Source organism: Netta rufina (assembly GCF_964035555.1).
Source record: "Netta rufina genome assembly, chromosome: 2".
Taxonomy (NCBI): domain Eukaryota; kingdom Metazoa; phylum Chordata; class Aves; order Anseriformes; family Anatidae; genus Netta; species Netta rufina.
Window position 1 is genome coordinate 158,786,797 of NC_140124.1, and position 20,792 is coordinate 158,807,588.

The window sequence follows — 20,792 nt, forward strand, 5'->3', positions numbered from 1 at the left end:
ATTCTCTGCGTGTAACCCTGACATCACAAGCCCCGCATTCTGCTCTGCAGAGCTGGCAGCTCCAGTGCAGCTGCTCATTGCTAAAATAGGGCTGGTCGCAGTTTTGCTCTAAATAGCCTATTGCTCCCCTTTTGGTCACCTTGTTTAATAAAAGGGTTAATGACTGCATGTGTAATGATACAGAGCCCTTGAACTATGAGCTTTAACCAACTTCTAAAAGCAGCAGGAGGAAGGGGGGGAAAAAGAGAAACAGGAATAGAAAGAAAGAAAGAAAAGAAATACTTAAGCAGATTTTGAAGAAAGTAAAGTGACTTGAGAAAAGCTGCAAGAGGGGGAGATGTTGAAATGTTGTTATAGCTTCCCCCAGACCTAAAACTGAAAACAACATATGGAGAAATAATCTAGGATTTAATACACTGAGGTGGAAGGGGGTTCCCCCTTTTTTGGGCATTCATGATGTTTGCAGTGAGGATAACCAGTTCTGTGATACATTGTTTGGAAAGCACCCAAGTATTTAATATTTGCCACCAGAGTTATTTTTAAAAGCTGCTTTGCTGCCAGCCCTCCCAGGAGACTAGGACTTGAAGTGTGCTTTGTTGTGAAGTGCTTTTCCAGAGCAGAGGGGATCAGCTGAAGGACTTAGCTCTTTCTTTTCATGCCATCTATTTTTTTCTTCCCCTTACTGTTTTTATGGCTTTTGTTTGCAGTTTGTTTAGCTTTCCAGGATGAGTTTACCTGCAAACCTGCTGGCCTCAGCTGATCAGACAGGTTCATATCATCACAAGGCTTTGCTCTGGGCTCCAGGTAGGAAGTGGAGCATCCCAAGTGGTTTTGGCTGAGGATATTAGAGTAATGAGGATATTAGAGCAAGATGAAGTTGTCTGAACTAAGGTGGCGTAAGTCACCAGTAGGTAAACTTAATGGGAAGCAGACAGTGAAGTCCTCTTCCCAGCATGTTTTCTGATAGTTTGGCAACAAACAAAACTTGGCATGCTAGATTTAGTGTCCTCGTCATCGCACTTCCAGTTTGTGTGGGCGATGAACGGGGAGACTGTTTCACCTTTTGCTTTGGGTCTGCTTTCCCTTGCTGCTTTCTCTGTTTCAAGGATCCTTTAATCCTTCATGATCTTCCTGGTCACAACAATCCTCCGCCTTGTTCTCATTGCTGAGGAGGGTGGTGACTTAGCTGGGTGGTAAAGGTTAGTGCAGAAACTTGTCCTTTTTCGTGTGGTAACATGCTTTTTTATTTCTATCCATATACTCCACAAGAATGCCTATCTGTTTACAGCTCTTTGCTCCTGGGCTACTTGATTTGCTCCTTGCTAAGACACTATCTGTCTGCTCCAGCTTCTCACCATGTCACGAATGCATGCAGCTGCTCCTTCTTTGCTCAAACTAGACACCAAAGAGCTGTTAAAATTACCAGGATTCTCCATGTTTTGACCCCTTCCTGTTTTTACCAAGTTTTTTTTTTTTTTTTTTCCTTCCATTTGCATGCAGATATTTTCATTTACAGTGGCCAGACATCTCATATGAACCTTGCTAGCTTTTACACCTTAAGTGTCCCTTGTCTACTTCCTTCTTTTTTCTCTGATGTAACCTGAGATCACACACGGTCCCAGAAGCTTTTTTATTTCACTTCTGGGAGGAGGCGTCCCATGGTCATGTTACAAAACGGGTTCAAAGATGGTCAAATGCTCATTGGTTTGCTGTTCCATTTCACAAGTTAGCACAATAAGCACATGAAAGGCAGTGTTTTAGCATTCCCCAAAGTGGTCATATTGGGATCAGAAGTGAGCTCGTTACCTTTCATGGAAATGGAATTATGGCATCCTGCATGTTCAGCCTGGGTTTGTTCTACACCATCACAGCAAGAGAGCAAATACTCTCTCCATGCAGTCTAGGGGGTAAATGACACCAAATTTCTGTTAATTGGGCTAATTTATACTGGTCACTGCTTGTGCCTGTCTTGTGAAGGGTGGCATCTTCAGGATGGGCTTGGATGGCCAGCTGGTGCTCTTTCCATGAGCACTGCAAGCCCACCCCTGGGCGCTTGCCCCAGGTTCAGGTGCGTGGGTGTGGGGGCTGCAGTGGCAGGCAGGGACACCGCATCTCCTGTCCTGGGGCACCTCCTCCAGCCACAGGCTCGCACCTCCCCAGGGCTGCACAGCGCCCTGGGGTAAAGCAAACGGCCTCCCCTGTCACCAGCCAGGCGTCCGTGCAGTGCCCGTCGTCTGCCCTGGTAGTAACAACATTTATGCCTGCAGGATCTCGCCTGGCTCTTATCTGGGCAGTGGAAAAATACACTTCTGTGCCACCTTCCCAGCAGTGGAAGGAGAGGTCAGGGATCTCAGGGTTTGTTCCAGCAGCCGCTGGGCGAGAGGGAAGGGCAGGAGTGGGTATGGGAGAAGGGAACGGTGCCCAGCCCTCCCACCTATGGGCAGCAGGGTCAGGCTGAGGAGATGCTGTGAATTCTGCTGGGGGAGGTTGCAGTTCTCAAGCCGGAGCCATCCTGCCACTGCTGACAGGAAGGGGACCTCATGGGGATGGGGAGGGAGAGTTCATGGAAAGAGCTGCATGAAGTGGGTGCTCCTTCTGCCCTCGGACAGCAGGTCTCTGCTGCTGTCTGTTCTGCTGTGTTGGCCACATGCCTGTTCTCTTCCCTCCATCTCTCCTGCCTGCAGTGGCGCTGGACACCTTTTTCTTTTTTTTTTTTTTTTTTTTTTTTTTTCCTGGTTGATTGGTTGCATGCCACTTCTTGCCTTCTGCCCATAGCTCTGCTGCTTCTCTCCTCTTTGAGGTCCACCACTCCCCCAGCACTGTCCAGAACAGGGACCCCAGCACCTGCACTGCTTCACTCCATCATTGCACAGAAGATATTAAACTGCAACAGAGTTTGCCTTGACCTGTGTAAGCACCCCCGGCCCCATGCGTGGCACTCCACCATCCCTGCTCAGCTGAGTCTCTGCGGTGGATAGTGCATTAGCTGTCTATCCACACTGGTCTGAACTAGTGCGAAGAATATGTTTTTGTAGGAGGTAGGATCAAATGCTTCACTGGAATCAAAATATTTTCCATCTCATGTGTTCCCTTCACCTGCTAATTGTGTAACATGATCACACAGAGAAAACAGGTTTATCTGGCAGCACAGATCCCTCATCCTGCTCCTGCTCTGTCACAGGACACTAGGCTTGGTCTGTTGTTTTGCTGTGGACTGCAGATAGCAGGAGGGGTGGATGTCACCCAGCTGCCTCTTTTGTCACAGCCTTTGGTGTACCTGCTGCCAGGTGAAATCGTGCAGCAGCACAGGCAGGCCTGGAAGATTGCTCCCTAATTGCTCAGGGCTGCTGCTCCTCCCTGCTCCCACACCAGGGACCAAAGGGCTGTTAGTGCTTGAAACAGGGCCCTAGAAGCAGAGCTCAGATCCACGCCACAGAGTCTCAGACCCCGGGCAGAGTGTTCCGAGCTCAGGATGATGGGGTTGTTAGCTGTTCACCCTAAGAATCACCAACACGTACAGCAGGGCCATGGATGAGCCTCCCTCATCTGCTGGGTGCAAGCTGCATGTGCACTGCTGCTCCCGCAGGACCTGAACCAGCTTATGCTCCTCGTGCAGTCTGCCACTGCCAATTCTTCTTGTCCCTGCCCCTTGGTAAGCTAAGGGGAGCAGCACAGGTGTTAGTGTGGCTTCAGCTATCTAAGCTCTTTTTTTCCCTTTTTACATATTTTAAAAACATTATTTCTGTATTGCAACAGTTACCCCTACCCTACGTGTTACAGAGTGTGGGGTGCTGGAGAGAGGATTACATCCTCTGTCAGGGCCAGGGAACACAGGAGAACATCCCTGTGGTTTGGAAAGGCAAAGGGAGTCAGTCCAGCTTCAGGCTGGGAAGGGGGGCCCTGTAGAGACACAGTCCTCTGTCTCTGCTGCTTGCATGTGCTGCTCCGGGAGGACAGGCTCTGCCATCTGAGGTGTGTTCCTGAGCCTTAGCAGCACCTGTGTGCTAACTGCAACCTGAACAGAAGTCCCTTGAGAGCCCAGACACAGCCTTTGCTGTCACCCAGGCTAATGAGATCCTGGAGCAGAGGGGCAGGTTGGGGATTTACTCTGCAAAGCATTCTCCTGCGCACATTGTGTTCCCTGCTCAGCCTTGTGGCCCCAGAAAATCCTGCAGGTTCCCAGTGCCAAAAGGGATAAAATGCTGTAGTGTCACGAGGAGTCAGGTAACCTGTGCCAGCTGTGAGCATCACCATCTTCATGCGCTGCTAGTCCTTCTAGTGCTGCAGTCAGGGGGTTCTGCTCCATGGCAGAGCAGTGCTGACACTGCTCCCCGGGCCATGAAGCACAGAGGCTGTGACCTGTGGCTCCAACAAATACCTGCAGTCATTGTGTCACCAGGGGGACACATGCTATCCTCTGCCTCCCACAGTAGTCAGGGAGTGCTGATCTAGATGGCGTGAAGGGTGGATGGAGGACAGGGTTATGTTTCTGCTGAGGGATAGGGCCAGCATGTGCGGGTGTCTGGAAGGACACAGGAGACGAGCAGTCCCCTCTCCTCCAGGTGCCATGTCCATGTCTTCTCCATCTGCCAGAGCCACCCCAGAAGAGTAACAACCCATCATGTCCTTCTGTTCTCCAAAACAGGCCTCTCCCAGTGGTAGCAGAAATGCCTGCCCATTGCTTTTCTGGCCTTCCTTGTTTAACCAGTGCTATCCCGAGGCCCCGACACTATATCACTAAGCCTTCTGTTGACAGTTTCAGTCTCCATAATATGAAAAGCACAAAAGGGAGTGATATATTGTAAGATGCAATCTGATCTTTTGTAAACCTTCACTTACTTGTCCCCAGTGATCTCTCCAGGCAGGCCTCAGCTCCTGCCAAGGGCTTTCTGGAAGCAGCCTGAACAGGGAATTTTCCCAGTCTGGCTTTAGAGTTTTTGCCAGTTAGTCCAAATCCACGTGGTGTCCACAGAGCCCCTGAAAGGCTTGGTATCAGATAATGATAGTAACCTTCAGCCAGCTCCTTTTGCCCTCAGTCACCTGTATGTTTACATGCAGCATTTATTTATTTATGCAGTCTGAGAGCTCAGTGTACAAGACAGCTGTTCAGTGTGTTGTTTTTTTTTTTTTTTTGTTGTTGCCATTCAGCACAAGACTGAGTGTGTTCACATCCCTGTGCTGAGAGCTCACGTCAAGTTCTCGGTGTGGCCCAGGGGCGGGAGGCACCCATCAGCACCCACTTCATCAAGGGTGGGAACAGTGGGTATGCGGGTCTGGGGTCCTGCAGGCTGGGTCCCTCATTGCAACACAGAGAGGTGGGTAGAGGTGACACCAGAGCTTTTCATCCCTAGCCGTGCCTTCGAGCCAGGCATCAGTAACCTCAACACAGTGCTGTGCAGCTCCTGCATGTCCTCATGGTGATGGAGAGGCTGTCAGGGCCATGCTCCCCAGCTGACATTTTGCTTGAGGCCTCATGGCCACTAGCTGGGTTCAGGACAGGATTTCTGTCAAGACCATGAGAGGATTTTTGAGCGGCACTGTTTGAGAGAGGCAGAAGAGCAGCTTCATGGAGTACTCAGACCAGTGGCCCCCTCGTGGTTCATGGGTGCTTGCCCCCAGCCGCCCTCCCTCCCGGCAGAGCCTCCATTGAGACCTGCCTTGGCTCGGTGCTGGCTGGTCGTACTGGAGCCCAGGCAGGCTGTGGGGACTTGCGGGAACGGCTGAAGCCGGCAAGGCCAGCTGGCCCCATCACTGGCTGTGCTGGGCTTTGTGCGAAGCACGTGGAGCTTGTGAGAAGAGAGAACAAATAATAGAGGTGCTTTGTGCCTCCGCAGCAGGAACTGGGCCACAAGCTGGCCGTCTGTTCCCTGCTAATGAGCTGGGGGTGCTGTGTGACCCTTCCGTGCCTGCACCCACAGCTGCCCCGTGCTGTAGCAGTCCAAGCCCCGGTGGTGGGACGCTGCGTGCTGGCCCCTGGCAGCAGCAGAACAATCCTGCTTTTCATCTGGCTGCGGCAGCTCTGCGCCGCCCCTGCCACATGCCAATGGGAGCGGGCAGCACTGCCTCTGCCCAAGCTGCAGCAGCTGGCAGGGTGACCCCAACCCCCTGGAGAAGGGAAGGAAGATCAGGGGCTGACAGGGTGACCCCAACCCGCTGGAGAAGGGAAGGAAGATCAGGGGCTGCAGGTGAGCTCCTGTGCAGCGGTGCTCATGGGGGAAGAGCAAGAGCAGTGACTGTGTGCAGCCAGCGCAGCCAGCAGTTCAGGATACAGCAGGCACCTTTCTGGGCAGGCGGGACCCTGGTCCTTGGTGAGGGTGTCTCCATGCTAATGAACCCTTACGAGAACTGGGTGCCTTTTGAACAGGTTTTCTGTGGGCTGGAGCTGGGCTCCCACTGTTCTGGGGATGGGCAATCTGGTGCTGGCCTCGAGGCAAGTTCAGCAGTGACCTGGCACAGGGGCAGGGCTGCTGCAGCTGTGTCTATGCTGGATGTGGCTCACGAAGGTGATGATGGCAGAGCTGCTCTCTGCAGGGCCCAGGGATGCAGCTCTGTGATCTTTGGGGATGGAAACTCATCAGACAGACCCCGGGGCATGAGGAAGTGACCCCAGTCACCTCAAGACGTTAAAAGATGTCAGAGCTTTGGTTTGTCTGCACCTTCCAGTTTGCCCCATCCATTGTGAGTGTCTGTGGTCATCAGCTGCAAGTGTGGGTTGCTCCCCAACATCTACTGGGATGTGGAGCCCATGTGGGGTCTGTGTGCAAGAGTGGTGCTGGCAGGTGGCTGCTGTGGCCAGCTTCTCTCTGGGCTGGAAGAGAGGAGAGGGGCTGTCCTGGCAGCTGCTCTGAATCACTGGCTCTGTCTTGCACACTCGTGTCCTAGAGGAGCGGTACTGGCTGCTGCGGGACCTGAGCTCCCAGGCAGGCAGGTCCTGAGGGCCAGGCAGGGCAGGCAGCAGGCTGGGGGTTTGCTCTGCTCCCTGTGTCCTGGGGAGAGCCTCCTATGGGCAAGGATCCTTCTCAGGAGCAGGATGCTGAAGTCCACCAACATCGAAGCAGCATGTTTCTCTGCACAGGGCTCCCAGTGGGGCTGGGAGCTGGGGGCAGGGCATGCTCCTCGGCAGTCTCACACTTTCCTGTGACTTACAGGTGAATCAGGGAAACATGCCGGGCATCCAGAGCACCTTCCTTGCCATGGACACAGAGGAGGGTGTGGAAGTGGTGTGGAATGAGCTGCTTTTCACTGACAAGAAGGCCTTTAAAGCGCACGAGGTGAGCCATCCCCTCCCGCTGGAGAGTGTGCCCCCAGCCCCGTGTTTCCTCTGTACCCCAAATTCAGCTTTCCCTGTGACCTGGACCCAGCCTGCTTCTCAGTCCCAGCTGCCCTCGCTCTCTGAGGTGTTCTGACGAGTCCCGGGAGCTGCCACCTCACCTGTCCCCTCTTTGCCCATAGGAGAAAATCAAGACCATGTTTGAGCAGCTGGTGCTTGTGGATCACCCCAACATTGTGAAGCTTCACAAATACTGGCTGGATGTGAAGGACTCGAAGGCGCGGGTAAGGAGGACTTGGAGAGGGGGTGTCTGGGGGTGCCAGGCTAGATGGATGCCGGTGGGATCCGACCCCCCTTCCTTCTCTGGGACACCGTGGCCAGAAGCCTGCTCTCAGCCTTATGCAGAGCCCCACTCAGGCTGTGTGCTGGTGCTGCCCATGGGCTGCACTCAGTGCTGGCTGTGCAGGGAGGCTGGAAAGCTGACACCTCTGTCCTCTCTCAGGTCATCTTCATCACAGAATATGTGTCCTCAGGGAGCCTGAAACAGTTCCTGAAGAAAACCAAGAAAAACCACAAGGCCATGAATGCCAGGGTAGGTTTCCTGAGAGCACATAGGAAGCGTCCCAGGTGAATTGGGTGGCTCTGTGCCTGCTGGGAGAGGATCTCTTACAATGCAGAGCGAGTGCATGTGGTCACTCCCTGAGTCACCCAAATGAGAGTTCTGGGGGCCCCATGCTGGACCTCGCCTGCAATTTGAGCTCACTACCACACCAGTGCAGTTATGTACTCACAGAACTGGAACTTACTGTTGGTGCAAACTACGTGCACGTTCCCCATAACCACGGCTAGCTTTTGCCCCCTCTTGTGATGTTCCCTTCCATGCTCCCACCAGGGTTTTGGTGCCCTGGAGAGCTCTGTCTGCTGATAAGGATTGCGGCACCCATGTTCTCAGCTCTGATGGTGTTCTTTGAACAGGGATTTGAGAGGAGACTGTTGGGGCTGGGACACTGCATGGGTCATCTTTGAGTAACAGTCCCTACAGGGCTAGTGGAGGGCTGATTTCCCCAGTTTCTGGTGATAGGTAGGACTGACCTTATCTGCTGCTGGGCTCTGATGTGTGCCCTGTCTGATGGAGAGCTCTGGTCTCTGCTCTAGGCCTGGAAGCGCTGGTGCACCCAGATCCTGTCTGCTCTCAGGTAAGCTCGCTGCCACCGGCCATCCTCCTTCTGGCTGGGCACCGGCAGCACACTCAGGACTGTGTACGTCCCCAGCTTCCTGCACTCCTGTGAGCCTCCCATCATCCACGGCAATCTCACCAGTGACACCATCTTCATCCAGCACAACGGGCTCATAAAGATTGGTTCAGGTAGGATGCTGCTGCTCATGCAGCCCTGTGGCTCTGAGTGCTTATGGGGAGGATCAGCGGGAGGGAGGTGCCAGCTGAGGGAGACTCAGAGCCAGGGAGGCAGAGGGGCTGAGCAGGGTGTGATGAGGGGGTGCTGACTGGGGAAGAGGTGAGAGCTGCAGGATCCCTTGGGGGATCACCTGAGCGTCACCCACATGTGCATCATCTGTGCAAAGTATAGCATTACCTTCTCTTCTGTTTGTGTCCTCTGCTCCACGCCTTCTTACTTACCTTCTTGGGATCGACACTGACCGGCAGTTTGGCACAGGGTGTTTGCAAATGGTGAGTGTCCCTCTGCCACCTCTCCAGCCCATCTGTCCCATCACCCATCACTGGGTGGACTTCATCGTTGGGTGGGCTCCCCAGTGGGCTCTGGGCACCTCTTGGCAGTGAGGACCTACAGCACCAAGGGGTGGTCCTGGGCTCTACAGGCAGGAGGGGAATTGCTGCTCCCACTGCAGGAGCAGGGGTCTCCTGGGAGACTGAGCGTCCCCCAGGTGGTCTGCTTGGTCTCTTTGTGGGCAGGGGCACACCCTGAAATCCCTTCTACCCTGGAGCTCCTGCCTGTGCTCCAGGTGCTCCTGGGGAACCAACTCGGAAGAGCCACATCTCAGAGCATTTCTTGTTCCCCTTGCAGCCCTTCCAGATGACCTGCGAAGCCCCATCAGGATTGAGAGGGAAGAGCTGCGCAATTTGCATTTCTTTCCCCCGGAGTATGGCCGTGAGTCCCACTCTGTCTGCCAGGGGGTGCAGGCAGAGCGAGGCCCTGGGGGTTGGAGGGGTCTGTGCACAGCGTGGGCGCAGCGGGTTTGCTACAATACGGAGCTATTCAGTGCATTCATAACTAAAGCTCTCAGCCATGAGTCACAGAAGATCTTGTGACTGTGATAACATTGTAGGTAGAGTTTAGTGTTGATTAGTGCAGAGCTGTACATGGGGGAAAATCTGTTGTGCCTATACGGTAATGGACTGTGCATTAGCTATTACTGGTTAGGAACAAGGTTTCAGTATGACCACAGATTGCTCTCTGAAAAGGTTATGGCTCAGCAACACTCAAAAGCATGTAAAATTACAGGGACCAGGGAAAAAGGAAGGAGTAAGGAGTCTTTGTGCCATGTGCAAAATCGGCGTGATTCCCATCATGAACATTCTGGGGCAAATTCAAGGGGAGTAAATGGGAAAGTTTTGTGCAGGGTATCTGGGAGAAAAAGCATGCCAGGGGTAGGAGAAGCAGGCACGAGCAGAGGCACGGGCAGAGTGAGGCTGGCTGGGCAGGGAGAGAGTGCAGTGTGTGGGGAGGTGTCTGTAGGGCCAAGGCTTTGGGCACATTATTCCCAATGTGAGTGGGTGATGGCTTCTACCTCTGGCATGATGTGCTTTTGGCTTGGTTTTGCAGAAAAGGCTGATGGGACTGCTGTGGACATCTTCTCCTTTGGGATGTGTGCACTGGAGGTACGGAGTAGGGCTGCTGCAGAGCCTGGGAATCTGCAGGGACTCCTGCTTGAGAGGTTTGCCCTTGTGGACCCTGCTGGCTGGCCTCGGGAGCTCCCCAAGAGGTCTCCCTGCCTTTCTGTGAGCTGGGGATCCCTTGAAGGGATGGAGACATCGCTTATGGGTGCAGCGAAACAGCCACTACTGCCATGGCCCAGCCCTGGGCACAGCAGAGAGCTTCACTTACCCCTCCTGTGCCCACCTGGTGCACCTCAGCCGCCTCTGACGGTGTCTCTGCAGGCTGTGGCAGCCCCGGGAAGGGTCAGGGTGGAGGGCAGTGACGGGCTGTGCTGCTCCAGGGGGACATGCACTGCCCTGCACAGCTTGTCCAGGCAGACTGTGGGGCTGTTGGTGCTCTCTGTGTTGCCCACCCCTCTGCACCGTGCCCAGAGAGCAGCACCCTGCATCTGCTCCCTGTGTGGGCAGCCCGGAGTGCTGGGGTGCAGAGAAACAGGCCCCAAGGGCAGAGCTGCCAGGGAGCCCTGAGAAATCTGGACCTTGTGGACAGAGGGGTGCCAGGGCCTGAGGCAGACCTGGCTGGGCTGTGCGTCCTGCTGAGGGGCTCCACTGCTGCCACCCTGGCAGGGGGCGTCCCTTGGGAAGCCCTCAAGGACCGAGCCAGGGCTCGGCTGCCTGCAGACACAGCTGCGTTCCTCCTTCCCCAGATGGCAGTGTTGGAGATCCAGACCAACGGGGACACACGAGTCTCGGAGGAGGCAATCGTGCGGGCACGACATTCTCTGGACGATCCCAACATGCGGGTGAGTGCAGCCGGTTGGGCCTGGGGCTGCAGCCTGACCCACCAGAGAGGCTCAGGCGTCCCTCCTGGGGGCAACTCCCCCTCCTCGGACACCTCCTCTTGGTGGGCATCTGAACGACAGAGGCAGCGTGGTGCTCCCGTGCGCTCCAGGTGACAGTGGCACTTGGAAAGGGGCACAGACAGCAACCTCTTGGAAACCAGAGGGCAGCCAGTCTGGTGGGCTGAAGGGCACAGGGATTCCTCCCCCTGGGCAGGTCAGGATGGCAGGAAGGTCCCCACCCGTTTCCCAGTCCTGCCAAGTAGTGATGCTGTGTAAATTCCCAATAGGTGCCCATGTACACGCATGTGCCCACACGCACGCATGCTGTACAGATGTGGCCAACTGAAAACAGGTCAGCAGAGACCGGGGAGCGCCGCATTCACGGCACCCACATAGATGCAGACAGTGAATAGCTGCATTCTGCTTCTAAGGACCTACGCTGAGGGCGATACCTTTCGCAGGTCACTGGGGTATCAGCCCTGTCCTACGGGTCTCCCTGTTACCAAGTGAGCCCTGAGGTCTCTCTGGTCTCTTGTTCCCCACCCCAAGCATTCATTTTACTTACCAACTAGCCTGGCTTGATGTTCACTAGAGGATGTCATGCAAACTCATGCCGTGCATACTTATGCCATGCATTAGAGATTAGGAGGAAATTCTTCACTCAGAGGGTGGCGAGGCACTGGAACAGGTTGCCCAGAGAGGTTGTGGATGCCCCATCCCTGGAGGTGTTTAAGACCAGGTTAGACGAGGCCCTGAGCAACCTGATGGCATCCCTGCCTATGGCAGGGGGGTTGGATCTAGATGATCTTTGAGGTCAGAACTAGATGATCTTTGAGGTCCCTTCCAACCCAAGCCATTTTATGATTCTGTGGTTCTATGATACTTAGGAACAGAGTTTAATAAGAAAACAAGACAGATTGAAGAGACCAGGTGCAGGGCTCAGCCAGAAAAGCGCACTGACCTGCAGCATGCATCTTTTACCCTCTCCACATTCCTCCCTGATCCACTCAACCCCTCCCTTCCTCCTCCTTTGGCCCATCCCTGAAACATCCCATAAGTTTGTACATGCCCCACATTATCTCGTTTGATCCCAGAATTGCCCCAGACATCCCATAATAAATCTTGTCCCCCTTTACACGGCAGTCCCCTTGTTTGCACAGTGTCCCTGAGAGTTTCTTTTGCTGAGCCATTAGCACCAGGGGCAGACAGTGTCACTGCTCACTGCTGGTGGCCGTGGGGGGCTAGGCTGTGTGGGCACCCACACAAACATCTCTCCTCTGGTCCTCTTTTTGTCTTTGTGTCTGTTCTGAGCAGCCCTAGCCAGATACCTGTACAGAAACAGCAAGGGGCACTTGAAGGGGAAAGGCCCTAGAGTGCAGAAGAAGCATGTGTCATGCAAAGCTGAGGATCTTGCTTTTCTGCCATCAGGGAGCAGAAACGGGCAGACGCCTCCCTCCTCCCCTGCTGCTCTCAGGAATCCCTCCAGCTGGCTCCATCCACCCTTTCTCCAGACGCACCAGCATCTCTTTGGAGGGCTGCTGCTCTCAGAGCTGACCCTGGCTGGCTGCCACGATACACCCCTGCCTTTTCTCCTTACCTCTAGGCTTGCATTGCATACTCCTACCTGGATGAAAGCAAGCCAGGAGCAGAGGTCCTGCAGCTGGATTGTTGGTGGATAGCCAGCAGAATGCTGCCCACCTGCAGCACCCTCAGTATTGGTGCTGTGCTGCGGGAAGCAGCTGCTCACATCTGCTTCCCATGAGAGGCAGCCAGGGCTGGCAGTGATGCAGATGAAGCAGGACCACATCCTGCTTTGTCTCCAGTTTATGCCTTTTATTTGACCCTCAGGAGTTCATTCTGTCATGCTTGACTCTCAACCCAGACAAGCGACCAACGGCTAACAACCTGCTCTTCCACCGTGTGCTTTTTGAGGTCCATTCCCTTAAGCTGCTGGCAGCACATTGCTTCATCAACAACCAGTGTGAGTAACTGTGAGAGATCACTCTGCCCCATTCGAGCTTGTATGCCAGCCCCAACAGAGCCTGAAGAAAAAGGCAGTGACCCACAGACCTTCCCTGGGCACTATGCTGCAGGACCCACATGTGCAGGACCTCCCAGCTGATGCCCTTTTCTGGCTTTGCCCTAGATCTGATGCCAGAGAATGTGGTGGAGGAGAAGATAAAGGAACTGGACCTGAACATGGTGATGGCAGAGATCCGGCGAGAGGGTCGGCCTGGAGCACAGTGGAGGTGAGAATTAGCAGGGTGATTTTGGAGCAGACAAAGGTTTGAGCCCAGGATTTTTATCCAGTGTGATGATCCTGGCATTGTGGTGTAGACTGTGCTGCTCTTCTCTCCTGCTTCCCCCAGTAATCTTCTTGTTCTGCTTCTCTTCCAGGTACTCAGAGGTTTCCTTCCTTGAACTTGACAAATTCTTAGAAGATGTCAGGTAGGTTGTGGGCATGTCCCCAGGATCCCATTACTCACCCCATTCTTTGGGCCTGTGCTCCTGTTGAGAAGTCTTCCTTCTCTCCAGAAGAGCACTTACATCTGAATTGCTTGTCCCCTACTCCCTACTAACTCTAGAGTGCAGTTTGAGAGGGTGGCAGTTGATCTGGGTGAGCCATGCAGGTGACCATGCTAAACCTTTGAAAGCACAGACAAACAAGCTGCAATATCTGGAAGCATTGCTTGGCACTGCGGTGGCTCCAGAAAGACAAATAGCCCTGACTGCAGACATGAAAGTGGTGCTGATTGACCTGCAATGTGTACACCCAGCTTCCATCCATGGTGTCTCTCTGCCTTCCGCTCCCTGGACAATAGGGAGGCAGGGTCAGGGGCCTGTGCTGCAGCACATGTGGAGCGTCCCGTTTTTAGGACAGTGCTTGGTCATTCCTTGGAGCCCCTCTGTGACTCCCCGTGCGTGGGTGAGCAGAGCTGGGTTGCAGTGCCAGGTGAGGTGAGCTCAGAGGTCTGCCGCCTCCTCACTGTGCTACCTGCCTGTGCTACCTACCAGTGCTGTTGCTCCATGGCTTCAGACCCCCTGCTCTGGGCCAAGACTCTCCCTGCAGACCTTCACCAGGGCTGTAAGAGGATAGGGCTCAGATGTTTGTCCTCTCTCTGTGTCTGCACAGGAATGGGATTTATCCCCTGATGAACTTCGCTGTTTCCAGACCCCATGCCCTCCCACGCGTACTCTCCCAGCCCCAGGAGGACACTCAGAAAGCCAAGACCCCTACCCCAGAGCCCTTCGATGTGGAGACCAGGAAGGTAAGGTCAGATCCAGGTGGTGACGGTTCTCCACTAGGAGTAAGCAGAAAGTCTCCATTCCTGACACCTTACTGCAGGATCTCTCCTGTTAGCCACGCACCAAACTCTAGCTCAGGTGAGAGCTGTTCTTGGTGCATTGGCTGCCCCAGGGCTGCGACGCTCCTTCTGGCTGGAGCTGGTGATGTGCATTTCACTGGAGACCTTCTGAAGCAGCCCCATTGCTTCTGATTCTTTGGCTCTGCCTTCCTTCCTCACACATCCACAGGCAACTTGGTGGCACAGCATCTCCTGTGCCTTGTTGCTGGGGTTCAGGTTTGAAACCTCCTCCTCGTTTGATCAATGGATTATCAGTATCAAATTTGGTACTAACAGTATCTGAGAGCAACCAAGATGCCATCTGAGATCAGGGCCTGTTCTGCCTGTCACTGCAGACGAGATTGCTTGGCCTGACACTGAAGTCCCAGGCAGCAAGGTTGTTGCAAGCGGGTATATGGATCTCAGATGGGAGTGGAAGGGTGGAGGGCAAGGGAGGCCCAACACAACGCCAGGATGCTTTATGCAGCAGTGAAGCCTTCCAAAACCACGATGTAATCCCTTGCTGAACAGAGCACGTCAATGCTGCAGCATGGGACCGTGTGCTCTGAGGAAGATGGGGCTGATTGGAGGCATCCAGTAAAGAACAAAGCTAGAAAACTTGCCTTGTTAGAAAAGCCCAAGAACTGGCACTGTTTGGCTTAAGGAAGAGAAGACAGAGTGGAGATGGACTGAAGTATGCAAGTGATTGTCACAGCAAGAGAACAGGCGCTCGTTCATCACCTGGGGGACAGAACAGAGTATCACTGGTATAAACTGCAGGGAGGATGCTAGGAGGAGGTTTCTGATGGTGGTAAGAATGAATGGGCAGCTGGGAAGGGGCAAAGTCCCCGCTTGTGGAAATCTAGCTCAGGTCAGAAATGTTTTGGGAGGGGCCAAGGACAGGTGGGTCTGGTTTGGGGCAGGATGGCATCCTGATATCCTTTTCAGCCCTTATTTTTGGGGATTCTGTGGTGGCAGTGTACTTTTGCAGGCTTCTTTCATGATTTACTCTATTATTAATGTACTAGAGTCAGTTTCAGGTGCCAGGACTAGGATCTGCAAGATAATCTCTGTCTCCCAGGTTCTTGGATTTCACTCAGTGTCTCTGAATCAATGACTCTGTATCTATTTGTCTAATGGTTGTTTGCAGGAAGGGTGGGCAACATGGATTTGACAGCATTTTGAAATGACAAATCCACCACTTCTCTGAGGAGCAGGTTCCTGGGATTAATCACTGCTACCGAGGGAACTGTGTGTGCTTCATTTCCCATTGAGACCAGCCTGGACTTGGTTTCCAGTGCTGAGTCTTGTTCTGTCATGCAGTTATTCAAGTGGGAAGGGACATCAGTAATCTAATTGGGTCCCGAAAACCTCTGAGGATGGAGATTCCATAACCTTCTAACTTCCCCAGCCTCTCCTCCCAGCGTAAGTGCTCCAGCCCAGCCTCATTATGCTGGCACTCCATTGAACTTGCTCCACTTTATCAATGTAATTTGTCTATTGGAGGCTAAATATTGGGTCTACCCCTGGATGTAGACCCCTATGTAGACCCCCTGTGGCAGGGGGGTTGGAACTAGATGATCTTTAAGGTCCCTTCCAACCTGAGTCATTCTGTGTAATTAAACAAATGCTGAGCATAAGGGAATAATTCCTTCCCTCAGTATGCTTGCTGTGCCCATGGGGAGACAAGGTTGTTGGCTGCTGTCGTCAGGGCACGGCTTGAGCATGGCACTTCTTATCATGACTTCAGTCTCCTGAACTGCCAGCCATCTTTGAGATTAGGCAGAGGAACTCACAGGTCCGTATGCACCTCTGTTTTTCAAAATAATAATAATAACAACAACAATAACAAAACATTTTGGACCTGTTATTTCCCTATACAGGGTATTTCCCTGTACTGACACTTTTAGGTCATTCATCATCAATCACCAATGGCACTATCTTTGTGTTGCCATGGATGGAACAAATGGAATTTCATACTTATATTGAATTAATGTTAAAAGTGCTATGGAGGACTGAACCTAGTTCTCATTCCTGCAAGGTTCTGTGAAATGCCTTCCTTCAAAAAGTATATCATCAGCAGTTTCTTCATAACATTCTGAGAATCAGCTTTCAGTGCACTTAAGTTATGCTTTATTCATAGTGTTCAGTGTTTATTTTTAGATTGAGTGCTGTGGTGCTCAGTTGGGTATGTTAGAGAAATGTAAATGTAAACCTAAGCATTTATGTCTTCTCCCCTCTTTGCATTTGTTATATACTTGTAATAGGTTATATGCTTTTTCACCTGGTGCCTCAAGGAAAGTGCTGCAAGTATGTTATCTGTCTGACCAATGTGTTCAACAACTGTTTAAAAAACAAACAAACAAACACACAAACAAAACACGTAGTTTTTCCTCAAATTGACAAAGGAGTAGTGATCTCAAAGGCGCTAAGTTTCTACACATTTCATGAAAACTTGCAGCTGGGCAAACCTGCAAGTCCCAAACAAGCGTGGCTGCAGTGCAGACTCTGTTCTGAGAGGCAGCAGCAGGATGCCCAGCAAGCCCCCATGGACAGACCTGTGCCATGCCTGCTGCAGCCCCTTGTGCAGTTGTCAAGGTAGGGATTGTGCAGGAGGGGCTGCGGCACTGCATGGGAAGAAAAAGAGGGTTTATGACCTTTGGAAAAGAGGGCGGGCCACTCAGGAGGACTATAAGGATGTTGCGAGGCTACGCAGGAACAAAATTAGAAAGGCCAAAGCTCATCTGGAGCTCAATCTGGCTACTGCTGTTAAAAAAAGATAAATAAATGTTTTTAAAAATAAAAAACACAAAAAGGAGGACTAAGGAGAATCTCCATCCTTTACTGGATATTGGGGGGAAATTTTGTGACAAGAGATGAGGAAAAGGCTGAGGTGCTTAATGCCTTCCTTGCCTCAGTCTTTAGCGGCAAGAGCAGTTGTTCTCTGGGTGCCCAGCGCCCTGAGCTGGTGGAAGGGGATGGGGAGCAGAATGTGGCCCTCATAATCCATGAGGAAATGGTTGGTGACCTTCTACAGCACGTAGATGTACGCAAGTTGATGGGGCCAGATGGGATCCACCCGAGGGTACTGAGAGAACCGTTGGAAGTGCTGACCAAGCTGCTTTCCATCATTTATCAGCAGTCCTGGCTATCAGAGGAGGTCCTGCTTGACTAACCTGATCTCCTTCTGTGACAAAGTGACATGCTTGGTAGATGAGGGAAAGGCTGTGGATGTGGTCTACCTTGATGTCAGTAAGGCTTTTGACACTGTTTCCCATAGCATTCTCCTCAAGAAACTGGCTGCTCATGGCTTGGACTGGTGTACGCTTCATTGGGTTAGAAACTGGCTGGATAGCCGGGCCCAAAGAGTTGTGGTGAATGGAGTCAAGTCCAGTTGGAGGCCGGTCACTAGTGGCGTTCCCTAGGGCTCGGTGCTAGGACCGGTCCTCTTTAATATCTTTATCGATGATCTGGATGAGGGGATCGAGTGCACCCTCAGTAAGTTTGCAGATGACACCAAGTTAGGTGCGTGTGTCGATCTGCTTGAGGGTAGGAAGGCTCTGCAGGAGGATCTGGATAGGCTGCACCGATGGGCTGAGGTCAACTGCATGAAGTTCAACAAGGCCAAGTGCCGGGTACTGCACCTGGGGCACAACAACCCCAAGCAGAGCTACAGGCTGGGAGAGGAATGGTTGGAGAGCTGCCAGGCAGAGAAGGACCTGGGAGTGATGGTGGATAGTCGGCTGAATATGAGCCAGCAGTGCGCTCAGGTGGCCAAGAAGGCCAACGGCATCCTGGCTTGTATCAGGAACAGTGTGACCAGCAGGGCTAGGGAGGTGATCGTCCCCCTGTACTCAGCTCTGGTGAGGCCACACCTCGAGTACTGTGTTCAGTTTTGGGCCCCTCGCTACAAGAAGGACATCGAGGTGCTTGAGCGGGTGCAGAGAAGGGCGACGAAGCTGGTGAGGGGCCTGGAGAACAAGTCCTACGAGGAGCGGCTGAGGGAGCTGGGCTTGTTCAGCCTGGAGAAGAGGAGGCTCAGGGGCGACCTTCTCGCTCTCTACAGGTACCTTAAAGGAGGCTGTAGCAAGGTGGGGGTTGGTCTGTTCTCCCATGTGCCTGGTGACAGGATGAGGGGGAACAGGTAAAGTTGCACCAGGGGAGGTTTGGGTTGGATATTAGGAAAAACTTCTTTACTGAAAAGGTTGTGAGGCATTGGAATGGGCTGCCCAGGGAAGTGGTGGAGTCACCATCCCTGGAGGTCTTTAAAAGACACTTAGGTGTAGAGCTTAGTGATATGGTTTAGTGGAGGACTGGTTAGTGTTAGGCCAGAGGTTGGACTGGGTGATCTTGGAGTCTCTTCCAACCTAAATCACTCTGTGATTCTATGGAGTGAACATCAGAACCTGGAGCTTATGCGTGTGCATGGAGAAAGCAGGGAAAGGCAACTGGATGGTCCAGAGTGCAGGCAACCAGGCTGCCTTTCTTCTTGAGAGCCTGATTTACCTCCTACTTTGCCAGAGGCAAAGCTGGCAAAAGCTGGCAAAAAAGAAAAAAAAAAAAAAGCTGGCAAAGGCCAGCTTTTACCTGTCTTCCGTCTTTCTTAGGGATCATACTTTTGGCCCGCTGAAAAATTTGCTTTTAAATAGTTTTGCATTTCAGTCACATTTTTGCTCACATTTTTTTCTCCTAGAAAAATTCACTTAGAATCACCCTTAGCTCTCTGACAGTAGCTCTGAAAGTACTAATCCTGAATTTCAGAGCTAGTTTAACTGTGACAACCCTGCCAAAGAATCGGACAGCTCTGTCCTTATCGCATCCCTGGCAACTTCCCCTTATGCACTCCTGCAATAGGTGAGGTCAGCTGGCTGATCTGGCTAGAGATAGCTCTACCACGAAGAATTCGTTTTTAGCAGCGTGGGTGAGCTGGTAACTTACCACCCAAGTACCTACTACCCCAGCTGTGCCAGCCCCAAGGGAGGGAATAAAGAGCTGGCAAGTAGAGCACAGGACTTCTGCTCTGCACTGTGACCAGAGCAGCTGAAATTAATGAGTGAACTTGATGCCACATGACGGGTTTGTGCTGCTGGTGCAGGCCCTTGGAGTTGTCTCCATCCAGGAGATGCTGCAGCACATTCAAGACCATGTGCTTTGTTACCATTCACAATAGTTAATTTAAACTGAAGTGAAAAAGTTTCTAGCCTCTTTAGGCTTCTTATGTGTACTGCAGTGTGATATTTCACCATTCCTTTATGGAAATACTCATTTTAATTAGGTTATACCAGTTGCACTGTGTTTCTTCTCACAGGAGAGTGTACAAACTACTACCTCGTCTGTGTAGTGTGATTTAGCTGAGAAGAGATGTAAGGAGCAGAAGAGGTGAGAAAGAGAAGCAAGAGTGAGAAGAGATAAAAGAGGATGTTGATGACATGTGGATCATGCACACACTCACAGCTCAGCCCTCTCTAACAATAATCAGCGTCTGTGCTCCAAAACCAAATATGAGAGCTGTATTAAAACTGCAAAGACAGGCTAGAGGAGATGGTGATAAATAGAAATGTCCATTTTAGTGTGGTGTACAGCTACTCCTTTTAGTCTATGTGTTTTTTTTTGTTGTGGTCAGGTGGGTCAGGAGGTCAGGGTGAAATCCCACAGTGCTTCCATAAAGCACTGGTTTCTTTAGCATCCAAAATGGCATCTACTCTTCATTCCCTGTGTCTGTTAAGAACTATCTGAATGTTGCAGATTGTGAATAAAACCATTTAGGATGAGGTGTCTGTGGGATTGTTGGGCAAAGAAACGTGCATGGTGTCATTATTCTGCATCTGGACACTGAAGAAAGGCATTGATAAACTGGAACAAGTCCAATGGAGGGCCAGCAAAACAGTGCTGGGCTGGAGCATTGGTCCTGGGAGAAGAGGCTGGGGGAGCAGGGCTTGCTCTGCATAAAGGGAAGGCTTTGGAGCACCTAATGGCAACCTGCCCGTACCCGTGAGGGGATTGCTGAGAAGATGGAGGAAGCCATGCTCTATGTAGGAGCCAAGTTCTCTGCAGAGGTGCACGTTGGGAGAAGAGACAGATTGAAATGGGTACATTCTGGATGGATCCAAGGAACATTTTTTTCACGGTGAGGATGGTTAAACAGTGGATCAGGGCACATAGAGGTTATGGGATCTCCATCCTTGGAGGTTTTCAAAACTGAGTCAGGCAGGGCTTTTGGCAGCCTGGTCTGAATTCACTGTTAGTCTTGTTTTGTGTAGGGGGTTGGACTAGAGACCTCCTGGTGTCCCTTCCCACCTGGATGATTCTTTGATCATGAGTAAAGAGAGATGGAGAACAGGTGGCAGCGATGCACTCAGACATCATGAGCCTTCTCTTTGATGATATGTGGAAAATGCTGGGCAGCTCAGGGTAATTCAGTGCATAAACAAAGGAGCGCATGGCCAGTGTGCTGGCATAATTCCGTGTAAAGGAAAGGGCAC

General features: G+C 52.2%; 1 protein-coding gene across 2 annotated transcripts in view; it reads left to right on the plus strand.

Annotated features, from left to right (window-relative positions):
- The window catches only part of NRBP2 (nuclear receptor binding protein 2), a 30,625-nt gene that overhangs the window by 4,171 nt on the left and 5,662 nt on the right, over positions 1-20,792 (plus strand). For both annotated transcript variants that reach the window (XR_014618246.1, XM_084282795.1), the window contains exons 2-14: positions 7,149-7,271; positions 7,453-7,554; positions 7,773-7,862; positions 8,426-8,466; positions 8,542-8,636; positions 8,934-8,957; positions 9,313-9,396; positions 10,072-10,127; positions 10,832-10,927; positions 12,815-12,947; positions 13,113-13,215; positions 13,364-13,414; positions 14,100-14,235. Coding sequence is in view for 1 of the 2 variants with exons in the window: in XM_084282795.1 (XP_084138921.1) it covers positions 7,149-7,271; positions 7,453-7,554; positions 7,773-7,862; positions 8,426-8,466; positions 8,542-8,636; positions 8,934-8,957; positions 9,313-9,396; positions 10,072-10,127; positions 10,832-10,927; positions 12,815-12,947; positions 13,113-13,215; positions 13,364-13,414; positions 14,100-14,235 (1,134 nt within the window). In the remaining variant the exon portion in view is untranslated. The remainder of the gene's footprint in view (positions 1-7,148; positions 7,272-7,452; positions 7,555-7,772; positions 7,863-8,425; positions 8,467-8,541; positions 8,637-8,933; positions 8,958-9,312; positions 9,397-10,071; positions 10,128-10,831; positions 10,928-12,814; positions 12,948-13,112; positions 13,216-13,363; positions 13,415-14,099; positions 14,236-20,792) is intronic.